The 17,395-nt window shown below is 51.4% G+C and overlaps 1 protein-coding gene across 8 annotated transcripts in view; it reads right to left on the reverse strand.

Annotated features, from left to right (window-relative positions):
- Positions 1–4,310: 4,310 nt before the first annotated feature.
- PKNOX2 (PBX/knotted 1 homeobox 2) overlaps positions 4,311–17,395 on the reverse strand; it is a 265,040-nt gene continuing 251,955 nt past the window's right edge. For all 8 annotated transcript variants that reach the window (XM_029957419.1, XM_029957420.1, XM_029957413.1 and 5 more), the window contains 3 exons: positions 8,755–8,831; positions 7,711–7,889; positions 4,311–6,511 (listed from right to left, as the gene is read on the reverse strand). In XM_029957419.1, coding sequence (XP_029813279.1) covers positions 6,285–6,511; positions 7,711–7,889; positions 8,755–8,831 — 483 coding nt within the window. In that variant the 3' untranslated portion in view covers positions 4,311–6,284. The remainder of the gene's footprint in view (positions 6,512–7,710; positions 7,890–8,754; positions 8,832–17,395) is intronic.

A 17,395-nucleotide genomic window follows, 5' to 3' on the forward strand; every position in this document is an offset into this window, starting at 1 on the left:
CACCACAGATCTTTGTCCAAAATTGAGTCTGGGTGAGGCAGTGGTGGTTCCGAATTGCTGGGGTGCTGTCATAAAGGCACTTACCTTGGGAGACTCTGATTTGGCAGACATTGAACAGAACTTGGGGTCCTGCAGCAAACCCCCCCCTCAGCAATTGTTGCTCAGCAATTCTAGGTGGGCCGAGCCTACCCACCGCTCCTGGCTGGGGCTGCAGGAGAGGTGAAGATGCTGCTGGCCCCGAGGTGCTTGGGGGGAGATTCCAACACGAGAGCCAAGTTATTCATTCCATCCCCTTCCAAAATGTGACCCCATCAGAAGGGCAGCAAGAAGCGTGAAGGCGGCTGGCCGCTGGAAGCCTGGGCAGTGGCGTCAATCTCAGCTTCTTCAGCAGAGATGGGGGCTATCCAGAGAGCAGAGCAGTCCCCCTCCCGGGGAGAAGCTGGGGACCCATGTCATCATCCGCAGGATTAGTTTCATGGAGCATCAACTGAGAAGAACTTAGCAACCATCTCCTCCAACCCCTCAATGTGCAGGTGAGGAAGTTAACTGAGAGGGTCCCTGTGTGTGAGGGGGAACAGGTAGCAGACTATTGGCCAAATCCAGGAGAACCTGGTGCACTTCCTCTCTTCGCAAAGGAGCATGGGAGGCCCACGGCTGGGTGGAGCCAGCCTTAAATACATTTCATCTAATGAGAATTTTGCAATTCGAGGGGGAAACAACCACCCAGAAATTAATGAAATAACAGGTGGATGTGACATGTAGACACCTGACATGAGTTCTCTGAATAGTGCTTGGGTGTAATAAGATGAAAAAAAATCTGAAAATGAAAAGATATAATGAGGTATACACAACTGAAGGGAATTGTCTTCAATGGCTGATTGTAATGAGATGTACATAAATTGTAAGGCTTGTAATGAAATGAAAAAAAAATTCTTGCCTGATAATACTGGGTGTAATGTCTACACCTGAAATAAGTCGTCTCACCGCACTGAGTGTAATGAGATGCACATAATTCTAAGGAGTGTAATGAGATGAAAAATAAATCAAACACTTGTCTTAAAATGAAAGATGTACCAAGATGCACACACCTGAAGGGCATTGTCCTAAATGGGTTCGCTTGAATGAGATGCATTTAATTTGCAAGGGGGCTAAATGAGATTGGCCCAGAGAGAGGCTGAGAAATATAAAACTAGAAGACATGTACATTTGAAAGTAGTACCATAAAATCTGCCTCATCTGTGGGATGGAAATAAGATGCCAAAGTGGAAATGCATGGCGTATGGCACAGTCGACGTCTGTCTGCCAGTCCTTGGTGATCCCCTGTCCTTCGATGCTGTGCAAAGTTGAATTATCCTCTGTCCCCTGAGAGCAGGCACCTGTGAATCTTACTGGCTGAGTAAGGGGCTCATGGCTTGTAGTCTAAATAGCAAAAGAAAGTTACAGGGAGCAGCGATAAGCAGGTAACTTCTAAAAGGCAACTGAAAACTTTTCTGAGAACGGCATTTCTCAAAGTCCTCAGACCTCTTGGCTTGGAATCTAGGAAAAGGTTGGTCCTGGGACAGAATCTGCATACATAATAAGCAGCCCCGGTGGGTTTTAAGCCCCGAGGTTAATGTTTGCCTGTCTTGTAGAGGTCAGGTAGGCAAGTAATGTAAATGAAGATTTCTGGATGTAGGACACGGGCACACTTTGCAATTAAAGGTAGAGATATCTTCACTTCCATGGATGTGTTCTCTCTGATTTTTTTCCTAGGCAAAGCCTCTTGAATTGTCTTGTTTCTCATGCTCAATGGAGCAGTGGGTATAGAGAAATAGTTCCCTTCTTCTTTTTTCTTTAAATTTTTAAATATTTATTTATTTTCTTTTGAAGAGAGAGAGTGAGCAGGGGAGAGACAGAGAGAGGAAGACAGAATCCCAAGCAGGCTTTGCTCCATCAGCACAGAGACTGTGATCCCATGAACTGAGATCATGTCCTGAGCGGAAACCATGGGCCTGACGCTTAACCAACTGAGCCACCCAGGCACCCCGAAATAGTTCCCTTCTTAAAAGCAAGCACCCAAATATTGGAAGGAAAGTAAAAAAAAAAAAAAAAAAAAGGAAAAAAACTATAAGGGAGGGTAGGGGGAAGCATAACTAGCCAATGAGCCAACCAAATAGCAACAGCTGGATAATAAGTGGCAAGTGACACTTAGTGACGGTGCTGGGGAGAGCACATGCATGGCCAGTGTCGTGATAACCCGGAGAGCACATCATAAGGGGTAGCAATAATTCAATTACACCCTGTTGTGCCTTGTAGGAATATAGGTCCTGAGCTGCAATTCTGTATCTTTTAAACATTGGCACAGAAATGTTTAGAAACAGTGTATGGTCCAAACAAAACATGTCTGGGACCTAAATTTGACCCGAATGCCACGTTTAACCTGACAGTCTTGTTTGCAACTCTGAATGATCACGTTTGAGGTCACTGTCCTCGGATGAGGTCATATGTCAACCAGGATTGGGATGTTACCAATAGATTCAGTCCCAAGTTTCTGCTAGAACAGAAACTCCCTGAAGGCAAGCACTTTGTCTTTGTTGATCACAGCTGACCTCTCCATATCTGAAACCACCTAAGATCAAGTTGGTGCTCAATAATACACTTCGGATGAATGGGTGAGTCAGGGCAGGCTGCTGGGGTGTGATAGAGCCAGTGCCCTCGTCTGGCCCAGGTCAAGGTAGCAGAGGCGTCTCTTGGTCAAGGCAGTGTAGCTCTGGCCCTCAGCTGCCATGAGCAGGAATCTTCCAACCCGAAAGGTCTGCCCTGCGGGGATAGGGGCTGGACCGGAAATCCATTTGAACTGTCCCCAGGGCCCTGACACCAGCATGTCAGTCCCATCCTGCATTTTCCATTTTTCTTCCTTCCACAGGGATTGTGACACGTCCCTGGGATGGAGACGACCTGGGACATACACGGAGGGAGTTTGCTGCCTCCTAATAACCCCACCCCCACCCCAGCCACATCTCAAATGATTCAGGAAACCCCTTTTTCATTGGTGGCATGGTGGAAAAAGCTGGCAGCCCTTGACAAAAATACTTAGGAAGGGGTATGAGAGGCTAGGACAGGCTACTCTGTAATTTCTTAGAATTGTGTTCTCTAAAGTGTGTTTTGTGGACTACAAGAATAGCTTGGATAGATATTACTTGAAAAAAAAAAGGCAAAGAAATCTGGGGACAAGATAAACAGGCTTCTTGCCTGCAGGACTCTGCTGAGAATTTACTCAAAACGTGTCTTACAGAACTCCACCAGCAAAATAGATTATGCAGTTCATCCTAGACTAACCTGGCCATGGATTTTTAAAAAATTTTTATTTGATAGTGTGTCTTTTAACAGTGTCTTCCTTGGAAGACTTCTTTGAAAGTCTGCTGGCTTCCTGGCTCTGGGAGGTGAGGCTCTAAGCAGCATCTCCTTGGGGCTCTTGAGACTTTATCACGGCCTAGAGGTGGATCTGCAGACTCTCCATGTCTCCCTGGAGGGCTGGGCTCCGTGAGAGCAGGTGAGCCAGGGAGCGCTCCTCTGGGCTGTGGTGGCGCTGACCCATTTTGCCCATGTAAGCACTCCCTTCTGCACCTTCAGGCTGGCGCAGGCTGAGGTCCCCAGCCTTTGAGAATGTAAGGGATGCCTCCCTCCCACTTCTAAACCGATGTCCTGAACATCTCTCTCACCAACAGTGCCCAGATAAGGAAACCTCTGTACTGAAAGTAACAAGAAAGCTTGCTTACGGGGCAAAGCTGTCCCTAAATTTCCACTTGCCCCAGGGGATACAGGTCAGAGGTTCAGAGGGCAGGTTCCCCTCTGGACGCAGCTCTAGGATTAAATGCGGCAGTCAAGATTTCCACTCCTTCCGGAGTGGAACCTGGATGGGCATGTGAGGGCTGGGGGAGGGGCAGTGGAGTCACCAGCTTCGAGGATGAAAACGCTCAGAGCCTAGGATGCGGCTGGGAAGAGCAGAGGCCTTGGAGGGAGGTAGAGGGTGGTGGAAGAGATCACTTTGTAAGCGCTCCGCTGCTATGGGGGAGAGCTGCCAGGAGAGGGCAGTGTAGAGCGTCTCCTCTCCCTAATCTCTTTGTCTTTCAGCCACACATGCACAGTGAGTGTGCCAAACGTGGCTGTCTTCCTGCCCAGACAGGTAAACTGAGGCCACCCAGAGAGACTTCTACCTTGTTGCCTTCCATGGGTAGAGGATTCAACAAAGGTAGGCTGAGGCCTCTAAATTTTCTCCGGTCCAGGGTCCCAGTAACCACGAACCACAGAAAAAGAATTACGCACTAGAATTATGGTAGGTAATAAGATTTACTGAAAACTTCTCGGCCACATTCAGTACTGGTTTGGTGGATACATCAGAAGGAGGTTGCATAACATTAGGCAGGTGGAGGGGCTGGAGGAGGATATGTGGGCACATGTGTGCGGGTGTGCCTGTGCGGGGCAGGTCGCTGTCCAAAGTGGTAGGTGAAAGGGTGTGTGTGTGTGTGTGTATGTGTGTGTGTGTGTGTAAGAGAGAGAGAGAGAGAAAGAGAGAGAGAGAGAGAGAGAGAGAGAGAAATGAACCAGAAAAGGAAATGTATTTTATCCCACTGCACATTGCAAAAGTCTCACGCCAAAAAAGCTAGACTTTCCTCTACCTATGGCATCAAAAGGGAATAAAAAATGATTGGATCACCCAGATTATAAATAAGGTTATTTGTTTCTCAAAAATCCCTATTAAAACATTAAATATCAGCTCTTTTGGGGGAGAAATACATTCATTTCAGGGAGACCTCAGGAAAGCGACCATCCATTTTGCTCCACCCCATCCAGTTGGGGGAGGGGAAGCCCCAGAGGGCCCTGAAGGTCCCCTCAAGTTGAGCCAGGTAGCCACTCGCATCCTGCCACTGAAGGAGATGGCCAATGCACAATTTACAAATGAAACCGCAAGTCCGTTAAATTAAATCCAATGGAAAACACACGTGTGATCAGTCCTGTCATTCACAGCCAAGGGGCGGGGCAGGAGAGGAGGTGGGGGTGCCGATCACAGGGCCTGGACGTCGGATGGGAGGGTGTGAGTTAGGGCAGGTGGTTAAGCCTCCTCCCTGAGGGAGCCCCGGTTCCTCCAGCACCGTGTGTCGTGGTGGTGGGCAGATCAGCGGGACGTGTGGGGTGGGGCACCGCTTGGCTCTGGGGGGCCATCTCTCCAGGCCCTCACCCACACTTTGGATATTGATGGGAAGAGGGATGTAGCACCTTCTCTAACTCCTGTCTTCCCATTGGACTGGATGCTTCTTTCCAATGTTTCTTCTGCCTTCTCTGAAGAATGAAGAAGAGAGAATGGGGCTGGTGAGGCCAGCCTGGGAGCAGGGCGACAGCCATGGGGGGCTGAGGGCTGGGACATCTGAGGAGCTCCATCTGAGGGCTGGAACGTCTGGGAGAAGACACCGTTGTCCTGTTGTTACAGGAGCTGAGCTCTGTGACCACCTAAGGATGGTTGTGGTCCCCAAAGTCACCTTGATATGGCCCCTAGGACCATCTCCTTGGGTCCTGGAGCCAACCCAGGGGAAGGGAGTCCTCTTAACCCCCTACAGTTGGAGCCTGCCAGCTGACCATTCATTTCCGGGAGAGAGAGAGCAGCTCCTGCGGTGGCTCCTACCCTCTCTCCCAAGTCCGTGATTGCCTGTGCCGGAGACAGGTCCTTGGAGGAATGAGCGGGAGCCCTAGGGGGCTGTGATCTGCAGGCCTCAGGGCCTCCCACTCTGCTAGCCACTGGTGATGCGTCTGGGCTCCTCCCGCCCTTGAGTGTCTCTCAGAGGAGTCGAGAACCTCCTGGGGGTGGAACCCAGATGCCCCTGACTCTCCCTCTCCTTCTAACTCTGTCCCTGGCAAGGCTCGCTCTGTGAACAGCACCGATCTGCCTCACAGTGCAGGGCTTGTAAACAACTCATGTCCTTCAGTGGGGGGAGGGGCCATGGGTGCCATCTGTCCTCAGGGATTTGGTGAGTCCAGCTCTCACTCCTGCCTTTCCGGATGGGCTGCTTGACCGGCCCTGCAAACAGAGTCCTCTGCAGTTCTAGGGAAGTGGGGCTGGGGTACTCATTGAAGCTTGGTGGTTGGGAAGGAGCAGGCGTCTGCTCTGCATTTCTTCAAGCTACTGATTTGGGGAAGCTAGGGCCCAACTTCCTTGGTGCTGCCTGCCCGTGGCCTTCTCCCCCCCATCCTGAAGCCCTCCTGACGACACTCCTCTCCCACTCGGTGAACAGTGCCAGCTGGGCTGCCAACTACTCCAGGGAGTCACTGTGTTCCAAGCCCAGGTCGCTGACATTTGTCGTCTGAAGCTCGTCGGCCTCCTCTTCCAGCTCCTCTTCCTCCTCCTCTTCCATCTCATCCTCATCCTCTTCTTCTGTCCCGTCCAATGAGTCCTCGTGGGCGGCCATCATAGCCTGCTGCATGGCCATGGTGGCATTGTCTGAGGACAGGGACTGCAGGTTGTCCAAGTTGATGGAACCTACGTGAGAGAAGAAGGCAAGGGTCAGGCCCAGGAATCTAAGCGTTGGATAGAGTTGCACAGACTGGCTCCTGGGGTGGTGGACAGTTCCCAGGTATGACGCCCTCTGCCTGTGCATTTCTTGGCCACTATCGGCCTCATCCTAGCACCCCTAGGCGCTCCTAGTTACCATTTACTGAGCATCTTCTATGTAAGTACACTAAATACCTTGACTTTCTAACAGTTCTGCACAGTAGGTCTTATTACTTCCATTTCTAAAGAGGAGGAAACCCAATTTCAGACGGTTAATCATGAGCTCAAGGTGCCAGTGAGTCAGGAGTTGGGATTCTCTCCTTGGTCAGTCTAGTTCAAAGTCTGTTTGGGGCACCTGGGTGGCTCAGTCGGTTAAGCCTCCGGCTTCAGCTCAGGTCAGATCTCACGTTCGTGGGTTCAAGCCCCGCGTCAGGCTCTGTGCTGACAGCTAGCTCAGAGCCTGGAGCCTGCTTCCTGTTCTGTGTCTCCTCTCTCTGCCCCTCCCCCTCTCATGCTCTGTCTCTCTATCAAAAATAAATAAAACATTCAAAGTCTGTTTATTTCCTCTACGCCTCACGTGGCAATTGCCCATCACACGGGACCCTGAACACAGCCATATAGATGCACACGAAGGTATGTACATGCACACGCACACCTCCACTTCACTTCCCACACAGAGCTATCTTCACGTGCCAAGCTATAAAATGTCTAGCTTATTGAATTATTCATTGTGCACCAGGCGACCGGCAATTAGAAAAGTGTATATGGAGGGTGTGATGGAGAAGCTGGGAAAACAAAACTCTTCCTGGCCTCCGTTCACAAGCCAGCTGCCTGCTTCAGTATTTATAGATGGCCCTCGCTCTTGGGGAGCCGTGCAGACACTCATTGGCGCTAAGGAACTATCGGGAGGGTGTAGGAAGGAGGAAGGGTCTCTGCTGAGCAGTCATGGACTCTGATGACCATGGCCTCCCACTCATCTTTGTGAGGTTGCTTCTGGCTTGTTACAATGGATGCAAAACCATCCCCTTCTCAGGCTTACACACGTTCTTTGATGGAGACATTGTGCGGGGCTCACTATGGTGACAGAGCCGTCAGTGCAGCTCAGGCAAGTAGATGTTCAGCCCTTGCATGTCCAGGGGGTCCGCCCGCCAGCCCTAGTCTAGAGCACACTCATCCCCTGGTCTCACCATCGGGGTTTGTCCCCGGGGCGCCGCCCTGCTGCTGCAGCACCCCTGCAGCAATGGAGTTGGGCCAGAATCTTTGGGTGGGCCGGTGCTGCGATTTGATCTTCTTGGCTTTGGGGGCAGGGTCTGGGTTGCTGGCATCAAGCATGGGCTGCAGGATGCGCCTCCGGGCATTGATGAACCTGCCGAAGGGTAAAGGTAGATACCTGGTTAGTCACCCCCGTATTGTGGGGGGTGTGTGTGTGTGTGTGCTCATGCGCACATGTGCAGGGAGGGCAGAGCTGCTCCTGGACTCTCAGCTGTTGATCCACTGTATGGAACAGACTGGGATCTGATCTAGGGTGTGAGATCCCAGCTGCGAGAAGAGCCCTGGGCACTGCAAGGCTCATGGCATCACCTGGAGCTTGGAAACCATACAACAGCTTGGGAGGAATGCATGAGGAGGGTCAGAAATCTCTACTCATGACTGGTCAGGATTGAACAGAGGAAGAGGCCCCTTAGTCAGAAGCACTAAACTCTGACTTCTCTCCGGAGATCTCAGGGCTCAGATCAAGGGTTCCAGCTCTTGGATCTACTCTCATCCAACCAGACCTTACTCTCAGGTTTCTATGACAGCCCAGCCAGACACAGAGAAGGGGAAAACAGATCCCTGGGAGGTCTAAACAGTCAACTGTCCCTCCTTCTTCCCCCTCCCAGCTTTGTAGAATGTTGTAGTTTTTCAGTTCACATATCTGGTGGGTAGACCAGATCCAGACCTTGGATGCCTGCATTCGTGTGTGTCTCTGTAGTCTAGGCGAGGCAGGGTTTTCTATTCAGCGAGAAGCCACCAGTGATGGTCCTGACACAATTTCCCAGCAGGGGGCGCTAAAAAGCCGCAGATGAAGCTCCAGGCGGTTGGGGTGACCCTAGCTTTCCGCTTCTAGGCCGACTGGGAGGACTGCTGTGGTAGCCGGGCTGGGCTGAGCGCTCTCTTTTCCCTGCTGAGCATTCCCCTGCCAAGCAAGCGGCGCCCCGGATCTGAGAGCCTTTGGGCGGGTAATAACTCACCAGTTATTTACTTGCAGGAGCGTGAGGTTTGTCTGGGCTGCGATCTGCCTCTTCTCATCTTCTGTGGGATAGGGGTGCTGAAATGAGAGGTTAAGGACTAATGTTCGGCGGGGGGAGGGTCACCTGGTAGTCCTGGGGCCCCTAGAGACTGTGCCTACCTCACAGGTACTACCCTGGTCCAGGCGGCCCAGCGGTTTGGAAGCCCAAACTGGGACAAGTGCAATGTTTGTTTCCCAAAAGCAGTGGGACTAGGGCTTGGAAGAGGCTGCCCCATGACTGTGGCTCCGTATTCAGAGCCCCCAGGCTCAGCCCAGCCCCACGCCAAGCTGGGGACTAACTGGTTCCCCAAAAGTCAGTACAGTTCAACACTGATAGCTGCCAAGGCGCTTTCATATCCTGCCTTGGTTCTCACAGCCAACCCCCGGCGGGCAGGTCAAGCATTATTAGTATTAGGACTGACAATGGCCTCAAAAGCCTATAGGACTATCCGAGAGTGATAAATGGGTATATGAACCAATTTAATATATTTTTATTTATTTATTTTGAAATTTATTATTTATATTGTTTTTTTATTTTTTATTTAAAACTTTTTTAAATTTATTTTTTAATGTTTAATTATTTTTGACAGAGAGAGAGAGAGAACGAGCACAAGTTGGGGAGGGGCAGAGAAAAAAGGGGACACAGAATCTGAAGCAGGATCCAGGCTCTGAGCTGTCAGCACAGTGCCCGACATAGATCTCAAACTCTTGAGCTATGAGATCATGACCTGAGCCAAAGTCGGATGCTTAACCGACTGAGCCACCCAGGCGTCTCACCAATTCCCTTTAAATTAATCGGTATTTATTAAATATCTACCATGTGCCCAGATTTATGCAAGCATCCCAGGACACAGAAAATAAATATAATGATAACTCGGGTTATATAATACTTGTAAAATGTTGTCGTGCATTAAGTTTAGCTTAACGGAGCATATCACTAAAATGTTATAAGGTAGCACGCTGGTCAAGTATCCGTTATCTTCACTTGATAGACAAAGAGACTGAGTGACTTCTCCAATATTCCCCCAATGGTGGCACCAGCCTGGAACTCGAGTCTTTTAACTGTGGTCCAGTCTTCCTGCCCTCACTTCATGCTGCCATTTTGTTAGACTGGGCTGTGTCTTTGTGGGAGTGAGTGAGGATGTGATATCCCAGTGCACGCCAGTCCCTGTGTTGTTTACGCGATGGTTTTGTGCTTCATGAGGGCAGAGACCATGTCTTATTTACTTGTCTTATTAATGTATCCCCAGTGTCTTCCACGTGCAAATGACATGCAAATGACTGCTGAGGGAAAGGAAGCAGAGACAAAGCAATAGGTGTGGTGGTTTGGGTAATGGGCACTATAGAAGGTTCAAAGGAGTGTTGGGAAAGCTGCACAGGTCACATTAAGAGCGGGAAAGTTTTGGGTGGCGGTGTCATAGGGGTCCTTCTGGGTCCCCCTGGGTGGTGAGCCACATGGTAACTGGTCTGTGCACCTTTGTGTCTTCCCCAGGTCCCCGCACCACACCTTGCACCCAGTAGGCATGCAGTAAAGGTGTGATGAGTGTTTGGGGGGGTGGTCAGAGCCTTGTCCTGAAGTGAGGGAGATCTGGGGGGCTTCTAGGGCAGAGGACCAAGCTGTCCAGCCCCTGCAAGCCAGGACCATTCCTCACAACTGAGGTAGCTTTAGAAAGTGGTGCTTGGGCTTTCGGAAGTCCCAGAGACTGGGACTCAGAGGCTGGCTCTGTCATGACCTGCGGTGAGTTCTTAGGCATGTCCCTTAACCCTCCATCATAACGGCACCTAACGATTAAATGAAATTATACTGGTAAAGTGCTCGACAGGAGGCGGCCCTTCATATTAGTATTATGGGATGGTGTTGGCAAGTGCTTAAGGCTGTCTAAGGAATGAGTATGTGGGCAACAGCCTTGGAAGTGCTCTCATTATCAGCGACAGAGGAAAGCAGTTGGCCTCAGCACCCCCTGACTGAAGCAGTCAGGGTCACATGTTGTTGTAATTCACACCTCTGACCCTGACCGCCATGCCAGGGCAGCTGCGCCTTGTGATTCATATAATATTAAGATTCTAACAAGCAGGAAAACACATCAGTGTCACAGGAGCCAATTTCATCCTCACTGGGAAGGAACAGAGGGAGGCTAGGAGGAGAGATTGCAGGCTCCGGGGTAAGGGAGCAGGGGCTCAATGCTTCTGACACCTTCTGAGGAAGGGGCAGGGCCCGAGCCCTGCATTCCTGCCCCATGGAGTTCCAATTTCCCTATGCATGGTAAGGAGTCAAGCAGCCTCGCTGTCCAAGGCCAGGCGGTCTGAAAACACAGCAAAATACACCATCTTTCCTGCCTTCCCAGGCTGCACCAGGCCCTGTCATGCCTTCTTGCCCTTGCACGTGCTGTTCTCTCCACTGCAAAGCTCTTTCCCTCACTTCTCCAGTGGTTGTGTTTCTGAGCTTCTGGGAAGACCTGTCACAGATCAAATTCTTGTGAGGCATTTGCCACCTTCCTGGGGCGGAGTTAGTCACCGCTGTTGGAATAGCTATATTATTGAATTGAATAACAGAGTACCATCTAGTGGCATATTCCATCTAGAGGGTATAGCCCGCTCTGAGGTCCTATGTCTCCCTAAGACACGGAGAGTTGTTCTCAGGCAGGAACCCCGTCTTATCAGACAATGTGTCTCCAGTGTCCAGGCCAGTAATGGGCAAAGAAGATGTTTGGAGTCCGTGTACGGAACACGGGAGTGAACCACCACAAGGAGAAGGCCGACTTGTTTCCTGAGCAGAGCAAGGCCGTTCTTGCCAGCTGGGCTGGTTCATCAGCCCACAAGTGGTGGGGGCTCCAGCGTCTTGGGTGTTGGCAGTGAAAGGTACCTGGTGTAAGAGTCACAGCGTAGAGGGAAAGAAGACACAGGAAAGAAAAACCTCTATTAAAGGGCAGTGTGTTAGTTCCCTTGAGTGGTAAGAGAAGGGTGGGCTGGACCGGTCAGGGAGGACATCCTGAGGGAGGGGGGACTTCAGTTGGACTCTGAAGGATGGCCAAGCCATTCTAGCAAAGGAGGGGACCGGCATTCCAGGCAGGAGACTTGCACCAGGACTCACATTTAAGCCCGTTGGATGCAAATCTCTTCCACTGTTAAAGACCTCCAGGGCAGGAAATCCTTCAGCCTCTCATGGAAGGATAATGTTTGCTGTCTCTAAGGAGGCTCCCAGTGCAGGCCTCCGATCTGAGTGGATGTCATAAATCCATAGATTAATATGCTCCCGTGTAATGGAGAGGGTGAGAGGCAGTGTCGCTGAAACTGGCTGGTTGTTCTCTTATGGATTAAGATATAAACCTCTCATCCTCCTACGGTGCAAATGCCACCACGCAGCCCTCCTGGAACCAGCATCTCAGGAGGCACGTGGTGAAGGCCGTGGGGTGAGCGGTAGCTTTGGCTCAGCTCTGGGGACAGGTGTGCCGGCCAGAACATTCCTGGCACCGCATCTGATCTCATGGGAGCGGTCCAGCTCAGACATGCCTCAGACCAGATGATTCCTGAGGACAGTCAAAATAGTCCAGGCCCTGGACAGACTTCCATTTGGTCAGTGCTACTTTTAGCACACTTAAAAAGGCTCGGGGCCAAGGACGGGACGAGGAATCCAAGGAGATCGCGGTAAGCCACGAAGCCATAGTAGTTGCTCCCTGATCTTATTTGGAAGAGCTCCTCTGGAGCTGGGGAGGGGGCCGGCAGCAACTTTCTGGAAGTAGATAATCCTTCCTCAAAAAGAGATACAGAATGGAGCAGAAAATGACAGATCCTCCTCAGGGCCAGCATGGAGCTTCGCACGACTAGGCGGAGCTGCCTGGTGGAAAGGACCATGGCCTTTGGAGAGGTCAAGTCCTGCACCCGCCACTTACCAGCGACGTGAGCTTGGCAACTTGTTGTTTTAGGTCTGCCATCATGGAAATAACAAAAGAGTGTGTCCCTCTTGGACTTGGGGGCTGATCTACTGAGATAATGCAGGTAGAGCATGTGCTCCAGGGACTCACTCTGTGCCTTGTAGCGAGACCCTTCCAGATCTCACAGACTCAACTGTTCGTCTCCACAGAAGGGAACCGCGGCATTTACACAGAGGAGGTGTTTCATGGTGCCACAGCGGCCATCAGGAAGTTCTTCTGCAATCTGACCTATACTCTCTCCGGCCTCTCTCTGATACCTCGCTTTATGACCTCCCAACTCAGGTCTCATCTGGCCTATATTGAAGCTAAAGGCAACTTTCAGTTAGAAAAGTGAGTTCCTCCTCCTGGTTCTGGGCTGGAAAGCAGTGTGGCCAGGGCTGGTTCTTAGGTCTTTGGCCACTTCTCACACCCCGAGTCTGTCTTCCATCTCCGAGCCCGGGCACCTAAGCGTGAGGCCGGCCAGTCGCTGAGGACCATCACACGGGGAGTGTCGGGTTGCCAGTGTCAATGGCCTCGCGCTGTCGGCGAAGTAGCTCGTGGAGCCAGTTTTCCTTCCCCACTTTCCTGCCATGACCAGCACGGCACTGGCATCAGCCACAGCCCTCTTCCCTCTCCGTCCGGACCAGCCTTGGGCACGTGCCCCACAGCAGCCCTGTCTTGCTCCCTCACTCAGCCACACGTCAGGCGCCATATGTCGTGACCCGGAGGCCGGGTCCGGGAGCGCTCGTCCCCGGCGTTCGGCGGTACCTGTCTCGTCCACCCTGACCGGCAGGGCGGAGAGTCGTCGTGGGTTCTTTTCCTGAGGGAGGGAGAAAAAGGGGCGATGGGAGAGGGAGACGCAGAGAGTAAAGACACAACTCACGGTTTCCGATCAGGTGAAAAAAAGAGAGATTATTGAGAAGACTGTTCCTTATAAAGCCTTCAAGGCGGGGAAAACAAGGCAGCTGACCCAGGTCAGTTGCTAGGAAACAGGGTCAAGGGATTAAGACTGGAGCAAAAGAGGAACCGGAAAAGTGTTCTAGCACAGCGCCTGAGGGGCTGATGCTACCCTGCCTGCAGGTGGTTAATTTTTGATCTTCTGGCTGCTCCTCTGGCAGGGAGTGGCGCTCCCCTGCCTATTTTGCAACTCCCCCCAGGGAGTGACAAATCCGGCTAGCAAATGGCCAAGCAGCTGAGATCTTTGCTGCTCCCCACACAGCCCCAGCTTGGTGGACATGGCCTTGCTCTAGGTGGGTCAGACGCCGACTGAACAGAGGCAGTCAGGATGGTGGGGGGGGGGGGTCTGAAATATCCCCACTTCATCACATCTGAGATGCCATCAATGGTGGGTGCACCCTGATTTCAGAGAGGCTAAGTGGGGAACAAAATGAGCCTTTTAGAATGCAGAGGAATTCCTCTTTCTTACTGTAATTGACTTCGTGCAGACCTTCCTTTCTTCTTTCTCTTCTACTCCCTTCCCCTTATGATTGTACACACCCGGAAAAGTACAAAGAACTAAAATGTATAGCTTTATACAATATCACAAACGCCAGTGTGACCATGACCCAGGTGACAAAGCAGGGTACTACCAGCACCCAAGAGCCTCTCTCGTGCCCCTTCCCAATCACTACCCCCGAAAGGTATTCTCCCCAAAGATAACTTGATTTTTACGGTTTTCTTTATAGTTTTGCTGTCTATGTCACATCCTTACACATTATGGTTTGCTTTCGCCTGGTTTCTGGACCCTACACAGATGGGTCAGACAGCATGCAGTATCCACTCCACGGTGGAGTGGTGAGGTTCATCTGCAGAGGTTCTGTATGAACTGCAGCCATTCATTTTCATTGCTGTATAGTATTCCCTTGCTGCCTCCCATTCTTCACCCTTCTGCAATCTCAGAACGAGTCACCCTCCCTCTGGTGTCTATTCAGTCCCTCCTTCATGCTTCAGCAAGACTGGTCCTTCTTAACCTGACCCCAGTCTCTCATGCCTGCTTGGACACCTCTTCCATGTGTGAGAGCACTTAGCCTTCCCAGGGTTCCACGCGCTACATGGATGATTTGTGTAGTTGTCTGTCACCCCAACTAGACACGCTGCCTGCTTTTGAGGAAAGGGGCCCCCACCTTTCTTTCCACTCCCACCTCATCCATGCTAAGGAAAATGGCTGGCATGCAATAAGTGTTCAGTATGTATTTGTGGGCTGGATGATCACAGGGACCTAAGGGGGTTAGTGGTGGTTACCATTTTGTCTTTGCGAGTGGTGAAGAGCGGGAGAGGGCGGGGAGCACCGGGGAGTCAGACTTCCCAGGAATTCTATCTAGAGTCTGGCTCCTGTACTTACTAAAAGGGCCGTTCCTGTAAGTGAATGGTCCACACATGTTTGTGGGGAAAGGGAGGGAGACCGGGGTCCCTGGGGTCTACGGAGGCACACCAGCTGGCTTTCTGGAGCAGTCTTGGGGGCAGCACGGTGAGAAGTAGGTAAGAACGTGAACTCCAGAGCCAGGCTGTCTGGCTTGGAACCCTGGCCTCCCACCAGCTCAAGACCTTGGGCTTGTGACTCAGGCTCCTCTTCTGTAAAGTGGGGAAGAGAATTCCACCTGTCATAAGGGTGAAATGAGTGATTGTTGGAAAGATGCTCAGAACAGCGCCTGGCAGCCTGGCACTCTGTGAGTGTTAAATTAATAAATAAATCACGAATCAAATCAATCCACTGCTTGGCACACGTGGCTCTATCTCTGCGAAAGCCACAGGTTGTTTTTTCTGACAGATGGCAAGACCCCCCAGCAGCCCCTTCCGTGCATGTCGAAATGGTTTTATCTCCTGGATTCTGGGGCCACACCGCCCCTGTGCACACACGATGGGGTATTTCCCCCTAACCTGGGTCTCGGGCTTCTCGGGGGATTGCTGTGAGGCAGTACATCTCCTCTGGACATTTTTCAGGTTGAATCTTTGAGAGCTGCAGGCTCCCATGGAGGGCCCTGGGACGCAGTGCAGGCCGGTGGCCTCCTGTAATGCCTTCCAGCCCCCGTCTTCTCAGATGGGCTCCATCCAACCCTGTGGCTGCCCAATCTATTCGTCAGCAAGGTCCTGTCTTAATGGAGACCACTGGGGCGCCTGGGTAGCTCAGTCGGTTAAGTGTCCAGCTTTGGCTCAGGTCATGATCTCACGGTTTGTGGGTTCAAGCCCCGCATCGGGCTCTGTGCTGACAGCTCAGAGCTGGAGCCTGCTTCCGATCCTGTGTCTTTCTCTCTCTCTGACCCTCCCCTGCTCATGTTCTCTCTCTCTCTCTCAAAAATAAATAAAACATTAAAAAAACTTAAAAAATGGAGACCACCAATCTCCCCTCCTTCCCGGGGATGCACTGCTGCTGAAGCAGCCAGCGGAGCCCATGCCCTGGGACGACATGCCTCCAATACTCTCCATCTGTCCCGGGGGAGTTGGAGGGCAGCTTCCAGGGGTCGGTGCTCCCTTCATCCCACAGTGAAGGGTGGGTAGGAGAAAACAGCGCCATGCCACCGGCAGGAATCCAAGACCCAGTGTTCCTCTGGAACAGAGAGACAAGGCTGGCCTAACTTCTTCTAGCTCCTGCCGCACCTTCCACCGAAGCTCTACAGATCCAGATGCTCGAGCAGCATGGGACAGACAAGTCACAGCAGGACAAGGAGCCACAGAGTTCCCCAGCCTGTGTGGGGAGCGAGTAAGGGGGAAGGAGGCTTTCATGCTCGTAACACTAGGAGGAGGGGTCAGCAAGAATCACAGCCCAGGCAGGGGGCACCAATAGTCAAAGGGGAAAGAATTCTCACCCAAACAATCTTCTTTCTCTTTCTACTCAGTCCTGAATCCTGGCCGCCCTTCCAGGCCCTGCCCAAGTCCTCTACTGAGCCTGAACTTCGTTCATCAGCGTCACCTGCAGGATTTGTTAAAGACTAACATCTCCATATTGCACAGAGCCCTAGAAGTTTCTGACGCCAGCTCTCCCTCTGGGCAGGAGTCCTTCACACCAGTGCTTTCGACGATGCACCCCAACAACTTACAGGTGTGCGGAGATAGTGCCGGGCGGCCTGGCAGTGAGAGTCCCCTGGCTGGTCTCCAGCTCCAAGCAGCGTAGTTGCTCTACTATCATTTTCTGTGTGCGCCAAATTGGAAAAGGTAAGGAAATGTGGCTCTGGGGTGCCGATGGACACGGTGTGGCAGCCGTTTGCTCTGATGGTTGGGAAGATCTTTCTGTTGAACTCAAGACTTCTCCCTACTTATCCAGAGAGCCTAGGCTGTCCTTTAAAGTCACACAGAGGCCTAAAGCGCTGCCTCTCACTTCATGACAAGAGCTACAACCACGTATTGGATGCCTATAGTTTTTGGTTAGCTTTGAATACTTACGGTATTCATAGTACTCTGTCAAAGTACCTGAGATGTACTGAATTTCCCAGGCACCTATAAAACAGGCATCATTATTCACATTTTATGCATGAGAAAACCGGGCCCAGAGGGGTTAAAAAACTGGCTCCAGGTTACAGAAGCAGTGAGTGGCAGAGCCGGGACGCACACCTCCTGTGTCTTTAACCACGTCCGCTCCACCTCTGGGCTAGAGCATCTGTCAGGCACTGTGCTTTTTAACATATTATTGATCATCTTCACCATAGGCGCATATTATGTCTCCACTTTATGAAGAGGAAATTAACATCGGAGATGCTA

This window comes from Suricata suricatta, chromosome 11 (assembly GCF_006229205.1).
Source record: "Suricata suricatta isolate VVHF042 chromosome 11, meerkat_22Aug2017_6uvM2_HiC, whole genome shotgun sequence".
NCBI classification, from domain to species: domain Eukaryota; kingdom Metazoa; phylum Chordata; class Mammalia; order Carnivora; family Herpestidae; genus Suricata; species Suricata suricatta.